This window comes from Paralichthys olivaceus, chromosome 6 (genome assembly GCF_024713975.1).
Source record: "Paralichthys olivaceus isolate ysfri-2021 chromosome 6, ASM2471397v2, whole genome shotgun sequence".
NCBI classification, from domain to species: Eukaryota; Metazoa; Chordata; class Actinopteri; order Pleuronectiformes; family Paralichthyidae; genus Paralichthys; species Paralichthys olivaceus.
The window spans coordinates 25,116,959-25,127,392 of NC_091098.1; the positions used below are offsets into that span (position 1 = coordinate 25,116,959).

The 10,434-nt window shown below is 43.7% G+C and overlaps 1 protein-coding gene across 1 annotated transcript; it reads left to right on the forward strand.

Moving 5' to 3' along the window:
• The first annotated feature begins 3,051 nt into the window (after positions 1-3,051).
• cbln4 (cerebellin 4 precursor) lies at positions 3,052-8,010 on the forward strand. The gene is made up of 3 exons (XM_020105265.2): positions 3,052-3,832; positions 4,979-5,095; positions 5,783-8,010. Exons 1-3 carry the CDS (start codon positions 3,557-3,559, stop codon positions 5,978-5,980), a joined length of 591 nt encoding a protein of 196 aa, XP_019960824.1. The 5' UTR covers positions 3,052-3,556; the 3' UTR covers positions 5,981-8,010.
• The last annotated feature ends 2,424 nt before the right edge of the window (positions 8,011-10,434 follow it).

Genomic DNA, 10,434 nt, shown 5'->3' on the forward strand with positions numbered 1-10,434 from the left:
TGCACTTTTGACGTCATTAGGAGCCAGAGTCTGCAGCAGTGACTGTGGAGCGAGACAGAACATCGTCTCAGCTTCTACCCCGGCTCCTATTTAAACCGACACCAAGCCTGTAGGATCGATTCGTATGATTCTTTTAATAACTTAATAAAGTCTGGCTAACAGTTATATCACAGCATAAGCCGACACTTGTAGTTCCTCAGTCTGGCGCCTGTTTCGCTTAAAACGTGTTTTATGGTATTTCTACCTGTTTAAAGGATGTGGTTTGTATTAAATACATCTTTCTTATTTTTGATTCGTCTTATTCCTATGTAATTGTGCAAAGTGCTTTGTAACCTTGAGTTATAGAAATAAAACTTACTCATATTCTGATAAAAAAAAAAAATGTCTGACTGGAAAACTGCTCATTTTCTCTGCGCTTCGAAAACGTTTGATGTGAATCTCGTCCGATCGCTGACGTCCAGGAAGGAAACAATCTGAGAGCTTTTTTTTTTTTTTTAGAGAGAGCCAATTTCTAAAACCACAGCTCTCATCAAAAGATTCAAATGTAAAAAAAATTGGAAGTGTCTGGGTGATATTGATTGAGAGGCTCCTGAATTGTTTGACCAATCTCGGCTCATCTCCCCTCAGATGAAATGTTAAAATGTCTGTGCGAAGGAATAAAGCAGCTGCTCCAGTGACAGCGTGATCCTCCGTGTATTTGCTTGCTGCCTGTTTCGTTGCTTTGAAAAGTGACATAAGCTCGACTACTTCAGATTCACGTGTCATTATTGTAATAGTGTTTGTACAATGTCGACGTGAAAACCAGCCTGTGCCTCTCTGAAGCCTCTCATTATGTGCGACAGGGCTGTTGGACATGGTCAGTGAGTTATATGCAGAGTGCAGACGCTGCTTTTGACTGCTAATTAATTTCCTCAGAGACTCGTTCTTTGAATCAAAACCCTGCCGTGGGTCTTCGTTTCTATTCCTTTCTCTTGACGCGTCCTTTGCAGAGGATAGAACGATCCCCTGTAGAGCTGGTTTTTAAAAGGAAATCATCTGTGGGAGCTTTTATATCCATTGTAAGTCAGAATCATCACGTGATTTGTTTCTTATACGTTGATGAATTACTAAACGTTAGCTCGCGCTGACGGTGACGAGGGATATTTGGATAAAAGGTTTTTTGATTCCGTTCCATCCGCTGATCAGACATTAGACTAACTGTGACTGTGATTAGTCCAGTTCAACTTTCTGTGAACCACCTCGACCGCGCTGACCTTTTCGGAGAACGGATCTTATACTTGGAGAGACACTAGTGGAGGCAGCTGTTGAAGATTATTAGGTTTCTGTCACCGTCCACTTTTGTTTTATCTCTTTTGCTCAGGCGCCATAAAAAGAGGAATGTTAGCAGACAGTTTGGGGACAATAGGACATATTTCAATTAAACTGTGTGAACTTCTTGTTTCATTATTAGTACAAATGAGCCAAAATCCAACGGGCCTGATAAGTGAACGTAAGAGAGCGTCTTTTTTTTTAATGAAGAATTCATCATAATTACAAACACTCGTCACTGAAGCAGATGAAGAAAAGCCCCGAAAACAAAACAGTCCAGAGGAAACAAAGCAAAGAGAAGAACTATGGTGACCGAGTGACGCTGTCGTGTGTCTGGCTTGTGAAATAAAGATGGAGGATGCGTCTCCACTTCCTGTTGTAAAGAGATAAAACCAAAATATGCCTGAAACAGGTGCTGCCATGTATCTATCTATCTATCTATCTATCTATCTATCCATCCATCTATCCATCTATCTATCTATCTATCTATCTATCTATCTATCTATCTATCTCTCCATCCATCCATCCATCCATCCATCTATCTATCTATCCATCTATCTATCCATCCATCCATCCATCCCCATCTATTTATCCATCTATCCATCCATCCATCCATCCATCCATCCATCCATCCATCCATCTATCTATCTATCTATCTATCCATCCATCTATCCATCCATCTATCCATACATCTATCCCCCTCTCTCTCTCCTCTGACAGAAGATGTAACCGTGTGTATGTCGGTCGGAGGAAGGACTTTGAAACTGCTCTAGTGTTTTATGTGGATTCTGTTTGGTGACACAGGGACGGAGGTGACGTGCTCACATCTCTAATGTCCCGTCGCTCTTCTCTCTCAGGAAACCGAGGAAGTGATTTTACTGCAGCGGAAAAGAGACGGAGACGGGTGCATGTTGCTGTGGCTGGTGAACCCATGACATCATCGTCCTGTCGAGGCACAAACGTCACGTTGAAATCAAGTTAACAGTCAAACAATATGTTTTTTATCCCTCATCCCCTGTCCCTCATCCATCCCTCATCCTCCTTCCATCATCCATTCATCCTCCTTCTCTCATCCAACCCTCATCCCTCATCCCATGTCCCTCATTCCTTTATCCTCATTCCTCTATCCTACCTTCCTCCCTTCATCCCCTCTACCCTCATCCCTACCCACGACCCTTCATACCTCTTCCCCTGTCCCTCATCCATTCACCCCCTGTCCCTCACCCCTATCCCCTGCCCATCATCCCTTCATCCTCTCCTCCCTCCCTCATGTCTTCTTATTCAGTTTGGTTCATCTTGCATGTCTTGCTCTATAGGCACTGGCTGGGGGGGGGGGGGGTACTTCCTCCCAGACTAGACGCATCTTCACTTCCACCCCATCACTCAACATCCAATGCATCAATTCAATTTCCATTACAACCTTTCAATCGCTGTGTAATGGGGATGTGATCCTCATTAATGAGGGTCTCTATAGAGAAGTGAGTTAAGCTCTTGCAGTTTCAGTGTGAGTCTGTATCCAGTAAGTGTCTCCTGCAGGGACACCACCGCTCTGTGGAACCTGCAGGACTTCCAGTCCTCCTGCACGAGAGATTATGATGAGTCACTGTCACAGAGGAACCAGTGAGAAGCTCATGAAGTCACAAACAAGTGTGAAACTCCAGCTCGAGGACAGATTCACTTCTACAGTTACAGAAACACGGTGTGCGTCTTCACATGATCGTCACCGAATCATTAACCGGCTTCATACATGGTTGGAGGGTTGGTGGGATGTGGATTAAGGGGGGGGGGGGGGGGGGGGGGGAATTAAGAGGCGACAATTATAACTTTTACCACGTGCGTGCGTAAAGTGGATGGCTGAGCGCGCACACGTGCCGCACATCACTGCGGGCTACCGCTGCTGTCAGACGCGGGGTGGGAGTGAGGGCTACGGACGATTCATCCAGCGACCCGCCTCTCAGACTGGATCCAAGTCATTTCACATGGTCCACGTTCGTTTTCAAAATTGAGGGCTGCCTGAAAATGAGACGCACGGATCAGAGAATGTCTCCCTTGTCCTGTTGACTCCAGGATAAGGTTTTAGACGTGATTTTGATTTGTTATTGTCCCACTCGGATACGATGGCACATCTGTGGATCCATTTAGAGGCTTAACCCACAGCGTCAGGCGCGTCTGCGGCGGGAGAGCGCAGTGGAGGGACCGGGAAAACTTGCGTGGCGCAGACGGGTCTCTCCCACTCTCTCTCTTCTCGATGTCCCCGCTGAGAGCCATGGTGAGCCCGCTCGTGCTGGTGCTCAGCTGGGCCGTGATCTCCGGAGCTCAGAACGACACGGAGCCCATCGTCCTGGAGGGCAAGTGCCTGGTGGTGTGCGACTCCAACCCGGCCACGGACTGGAAGGCTTCGTCCTCTCCGCTCGGCATCTCGGTGCGCGCATCCAACTCCAAGGTGGCTTTCTCCGCAGTCCGGAGCAACAACCACGAGCCCTCGGAGATGAGCAACAAAACAAGAATAATCTACTTCGACCAGGTGATTTTATTCAGTACAGATGTTTTATTTATTTTTTTAAAGAAAAAGTGGTTAAATTCTCCTCATGGTGACACTTTGCATCTGTGCCCTGAACCTGCGCTTTGTCTTTACTGCTCAGTTTTGTGTTTTCATCATGAACCCCCCCACCCTGAGCTCGTGCAGTTTGCAGTTTTAATGCGCAACGTGAAGGTGTCAGTGCAGGTTCTGGTGGCACAGTTTTGGTTTTGGAGACACACATCACCTGCAGGTTTGAATGTGGCTGGACTATGAGTGTGTGTGTGTGTGTGTGTGTGTGTGTGTGCAGGCTCTGCAGGATGCACACACACACACACACACACACACCTACATAATCCACCCAAACAAATCCAGCAAACAGCACAGACAACAGAGATCTGATTAGTCACCCAGCAGTGGGCAGTGTGAGGTGTTGGTAACAATATCACTGATCCTCTGCCCTCTCATTTGAATTACATAACATCATCTGTGTGTGTGTGTGTGTGTGTGTGTGTGTGTGTGTGTGTGTGTGTGTGTGTGTGTGTGTGTGTGTGTGGTGGGGGGTCTCGAACATGTGGGATTCAAGTGTTTTGAGTCTCTGCAGGTACCGAGAGGAGCCGCTGCCTCCATCAGTCATCACCCTGGAGAAGTTGATTTTCTGCACACTGTACATGTGGAGCATTAAAACCATTAGAGGCGACATTAAGTGCTGCGGCTGTATATTCTGACTGACATATTGAGGCTGCATAATCTCTGGCAAGCAAACGTGAGGAGATGTATTCATGTGCATTGGTTATTCTGCAAACAGCGTCATGAAGAGAGCCTCTCTTCAGGCTCGGTCTCGTCAGATTTCACCTCAAAGTGGACTTTGTTTACAAACGAGCTTCATTTCTCGTCTATTTTTCACAATCGAACATCATTTTGTTCTCTTGTGAAAATGGGGAACTGAACCGCTGGGTTGACCTCAGTGAGGAGAAGGAGCTGAATGACATATGTCTTGAGGTGACGCACTGACTTTGTGTCCGAACAGAGGGGGAGGCCTGGTGCACGGCTGATTTCTATTTCATCCCAAAGCTTCTTTTCATTAAAATCCTTTGCTGAAGTTTTATCGACACTTTCTCACCATGTGTTTCTTTTCTCTTCCTCTCGTAGATTCTGGTGAATATAGGAAACTACTTCACATTTGAGTCTGTGTTTTTGTCGCCAAGGAAAGGAATCTACAGTTTTAACTTCCACGTCATTAAAGTGTACCAGAGTCAAACCATACAGGTATCACTTCTCTGTATTCACACTGATGTGGAATCGATTCAGATGCAGAACTCTGTCAGTATCGCACTGGGACGATAGGGACTGTATGAAAATGATTGAAATGGGGCGTCTCTGTGAAATGCCCTCTTAGAATATCAGAGTATCGAAGTATACTCAATATTAATAACTGAAACAGAGGCAGCAGGAGAGAATACACTGACCTTAACATAATGATATTTATAATGATAATGACCTTCAATGCCACAACGTGCTTTAACAGAAATAAATGAAGAATTGAAAGCAAACAATGGGAAGAAATTAATGTAATAATAAGAAGAATCAAAGTTGTTTAAGTTGCCAAATCAGCTCTGAGCCTTAATTGGCATGTGGAAAAGCATATTTCAAATCAAAAAGGGTATTATAATTATTATTATTCTTCATTTTAAAAAGTCTGACAACTAAAAAAAACAACATTCAGGACCTCCCCATTAATTTTCATACAGTTCCTTTCTGTGAACATATTGATTTCTTCTCCACAGTTTTCTCGAACAAATAGTTCTCATTAGTAGATTCACGGTGAGTTTAAAACTATTTTACTGCCACAGGAAGTCAAATTAAGCAACAGTCCAAAGTAAACACATCTTTTTTTATTCCTTTTCCATTATTATTTGCTCATGGTTTGTTTTTTTTATAATTTGTTTATTTCAGGTGAACCTGATGCTGAATGGGAAACCGGTCATCTCTGCCTTTGCGGGCGACAAAGATGTGACTCGTGAGGCGGCCACCAACGGAGTTCTGCTTTATCTAGAAAAGGAGGACAAGGTCTACCTGAAGCTGGAGAAGGGGAACCTCGTTGGTGGATGGCAGTACTCGACATTTTCTGGCTTCCTCGTGTTCCCCCTGTAAAGAAGAGAAGATTGTAGACTCACAGACTTCTTCATAACGTGTCGTCACCGTATAATCAAAACATCGCCGCTGCATCGGTCGGATCTTTCCGAGTGGTTGAAAAATGATAGATGGAAATGGATAACATCAGAGGGGGGGGGGGGGGGGAATAAGACTTTGGGAAATCGTTGAGTGCTGAGTCCCTGTCCACATGAAGGAGACTTCAAATGTTCCCAATCCCCACTTTATACTCCTGTCACTCAAGGAGCCTCGGAGAGGAACTCTAATTCATCCCAGAAGTACTTTTCAAACTCGTCGGAATACGTTTAGCATACTGATATCCTTTCGGGTTTAAATTGTATATACCTACTTACTGTATATACATCACCAACGTTTTCAGAGTGCTGCGTGTTTTGGCGGTGGGCTCAAGGCAGAGGGCTGACATTGGTGTGGTCCCTGATAACCAAGAGAGGTAATGTGGTTTAAAAAGTGTGATCAGTGATGGGAGGATTACTGAAGGACTGCAGAGATTCACCACAGCCGCAAAAGAGACGTCAAATAACTAAGAAATGCAGAGGAACAACAAAGAGACGGCAAGTAACTGCAAAAAGACAAAGAGCCACCGGAGGAGAGATTCATCAGGTCACAACGAGAAACAAAATGTCTACAGAAGCTGTGTCCCGATTCAGGGGCAGCCTCCTTTGGAGGACGTGGTCCACCAGGCCCACGAAGGTGTCTGTCTCGTGACAGAGATGGGTCTTGTCCAGCAGAGGATTTCAATGATAGGCGTCATCAGCTCGTCCGGCCCTCGTTGCTATCGCCTAGCAACAGAGCTATGGTTGTGTTTTAAACCTGTGTACTGTTCAGTTGAAGCATGATGCTCCAAGCAGTGGACGTTTCATCGCTTGCCGGCGCCATCACCTCAGAAGTGCAATGAACCCTGGGATAGGTTGGGCTGGGAAGGAGTCGCCTGATGTCGGGGACTTTGAATAACTGTCAGAGACGCTAAAGAGACGCCAAAATGACCACAAAGACAGAACAAGCTGGTTTTTTTAGGGGACGAAGACACGGAGCTGCCGTAAAATCACCGAGAGATTTAAAAAAAAAAACAACTTTGTGGCCATCTTGAGTGTCTTTCAGTGTCTCGCTCCCGCGTTGAGGTCGGGGGCCTCGTACATGAATGTGAAGGGACCCATTGTGACTCTTTTACTCTCACTGCTGATATTTAATTTTGCTTTTTGACGGATTGCACTGGTGAGTTCATTAACCCGTCCACCGTGTCTCCTTGACGTGATGATGAACCCGCGGCTGTGCGGTTCCTCTTAGCGTGATGATTTGAGTGTCTTTCGGCTCGTTGTTTTGGTTTCATGGCCTGTAACTCTTTTACTCACGCTGCTCTCATCAGAAGCAAACAGCACAACGTCAGTGACCGGCTGGTGAACGGAGTGAACGCACCAGCAGCTAGTAAACAGATATATTCCCTCACATGCTGGTGGAGACCAAAACCAGAGCTGAAAGAAGAGCGAATGCTGGACCTACGTTCAACGGTTTCAACCAGAAACAAATGTGAATATTGCTCCGTAGCTGCTGGACGTGTAAATACGCGACTGTTTCTCCTAAATCTACTCAAAAGGTTCCTCAGTATATTTCAGTGTTGTGTTTGCAGCATGTTTCCGCTGCAGAGGCCAGAAAAGTCGTTAATCAGAGGAGGGAGGTCGGAGGAAGATCATTTTCTTTGGTCCTATGTAAAAAAAAAAAAAGTAAATAAAGATAAAAGTAAATCATGTTTTACGTCACCGTTGCCTTTTTCTATAGATTTAACAAACTCCACAATCCTTCGCTGACTTTGTGCCTAATTCATAAGAGCATAGAAAGAGGTTAACGATGCTGCTCCTCCTCCTATAGTACCAGTGAAATAACAAAAACATCACGTTGTCTTTGAATAATATACAGTTCAGTTGGGTGGCATTACATTTCCCTGCTGTTGACCGTGTCTGGTCTATAGATGTAATTTCAACCTGTGTCTTTATAATAAATCTTTCACAAGTCAACTCCTGGTTTATGGATCTTAATAAAGTTTAACGAGAACCTTAATTGGTCAACAGGCCGATAATAAACGGGTTCCCGTCACAGTGGGCGAGCACAAGTAGCTTTCAGCGGGCAGCGCGGAGCAACTGATGAATTAATAAATTCCTTCCCCGTGGCTCAGTGTGCGCTCGCGGTCTCTTCTCGTCCACGGCAGAGTTACCGTCGACCTCGCCGCAGCAGCGCGTGCAGCCGCATTGTCCAAAATCCACCGAGAAGCCTGTGGAGGATTTTTCTTTTCACAAGCTTATTTTCAAATCGCATTTTTCTTTTCAGCCTGAAATGATCTGCAGCCTCATCAGCTTCCTCTCTGAAGTGTTTTTCAGTGTCGACTGTCACTCATCAAATTCATGTTGTTGGCTGAAGCGTTTCTGTCAGTGACTGACGAGTTGCCCTTGACATCACTGTCACTTTTTAAAAAATTTTTCTTTTAAACCAGGAAAACATTTGGAGGGCAGGTGATTGTTCAGGTTTGTGAATAAGGCGGTGGAGGCAGGAGTGAAATCTTTGTGCAGCTCAGTCAGACTCGTGAAGATTTACAGCCACAGTCTGTGTCGCACTTTACAACAACAAGGAAACGGGATTGGAAATTTACCCAATAATACAAATATTAAGGAGATTTCTATTAAATTATCACAGAATTTACTTTGCTGAAGTGAAATAATCTGTTTTTGCTCACGTGACTCATAAGGGGAGGAGGGACAGAGCCACTGAAATGATTGTAGTTTCATTTTGTATATACATTTAAATTTAAAATGTTATAACTGGAACTTTTAACGTTGCAATTGTGTTTAAAGTATTCTGACTTTTAACGATGAATAAAAACTGTGAATTTCATTGACTCGCCATCGTATTAACTCGTTAGGAACCAATCAGAGCTCCTGTTGCTCTATGAGATGACATCATCACAGCACTAACTGATTCCAAACATAATTTAAAAAACAAACGTGACAAGAACATTGTAAAGTCAAGATGCGTGAATGTGTTCGTCCTTCATCAATTATCATTTCAACTGTTTGTACAAACGACTGGTTTGTGAACGTCAGTGTGACGTGATTTTTACAACAATTTCAAAGTTGCAGATGTTTTCATTTCGACTGTTTAACAGATAAAGAATTCTGGGTCGTGGATAAATGTGACAGTTGAACGCGCTCTATCTAATCACTCTAGTTTTCTGCATCGCAGCTGAAACAGAGACAGTGTTTAGGTTTAGTTTTCTTCATTTTTCTTCGATTAATTGTCATTGAAGTATTTTCAGGTTGGGATATTAAGGTTATTTGGTTCACATCAAACGAGTGTCAGGATTATTGTGAGAATATCGAGGATTTAAAAGAAGACGTCACACGTGATTCAAGAAAAGTCTTTAAACGTAACTCTCTGATATTCCCACATTCTCCTCATGTATATGCACAGTTACAGAAATGTTTCAGCCTTCGTCCCTTCTGTCCATTGTTGTACAACCTTGTACGATGTTGTGTTTACATGTCAGCTCTCTGAATCCTTTTCACTTTGATTTCCGTCGCAGATCAACCAGTGACGAGTCGAGGCCGAGACACTTTTCAGAGATTTATCATGAGGCCTTAAAAATGAACCCGATTTTTTATTTTTGCAGGTTTTCGTTATTGTTTCTGGGGGTTGATAAGTTGCATTAATTCAAATGTGCAGAACGGTGTAAATATAAAGTGTAAAGTGATGTAAATATAAAACACGTTGGATGTTCAGAGTTGAATGTTGTGATGTGGCCGTCGACGTATTAAAAAACTAGAATGATCATAAAAAGCAAAAATCTTTTCTAAGCCTGTGATGACACAAAAACCTGAGAACTGAAATGATGTTGTGAGAAACATCTGTCTGTTGTTTTCCATGAAACTGTTTCACCACAGTTCAGATAATAATGGCTACGGTTAAAAAAATTTAAAAAATCTTGAGAATCTTAATCTGTGTTTTGGCTGAGTAACCGTCGAGCAGTCGTGTGAACGTGTGCAGGATGTGTCAACAGCTCCACGAATAACAAACACATCAAACAATTAGAGTAAAAAAAGGCACGCCGACTGTCTCATTAGGTTTTTAATGGCTCACATCCTCTCACATGTTGTGTTGCTCTGGAATTAAAGCAGCTGTTAATGTGTTGAGTGTTGTTTTGTGATGTCATGTTCTGTTTTGAAAAAGCAATAACGCTCTGTGTTAATGAATCAGACCCCACACACCATTTTGCAGGGAAATTATCTGCCTCTTAATTTGTTTCCAGATGTGTTCGGGTCGTCAGAGCGCCTGTCCACGAGATGAGGAAGAAGCTGGCACACAGGAAGTCGTTTTGAGTGAAGTGTATATCTCTCGACGTAACGCGCATTTCATTTGGAAGCGAAACAGAAGGTTATCGGGACGACGTC

What these genes read in the sequence shown, in the direction of transcription:
- cbln4 (XM_020105265.2), top strand. Translation starts at nt 3,557, where the DNA reads ATGTCCCCGCTGAGAGCCATGGTGAGCCCGCTCGTGCTGGTGCTCAGC. An exon ending in GAATAATCTACTTCGACCAG is followed by an intron (nt 3,833 to 4,978) that starts GTGATTTTATTC and finishes TTCCTCTCGTAG; the next exon opens with ATTCTGGTGAATATAGGAAA. An exon ending in ACCAGAGTCAAACCATACAG is followed by an intron (nt 5,096 to 5,782) that starts GTATCACTTCTC and finishes TGTTTATTTCAG; the next exon opens with GTGAACCTGATGCTGAATGG.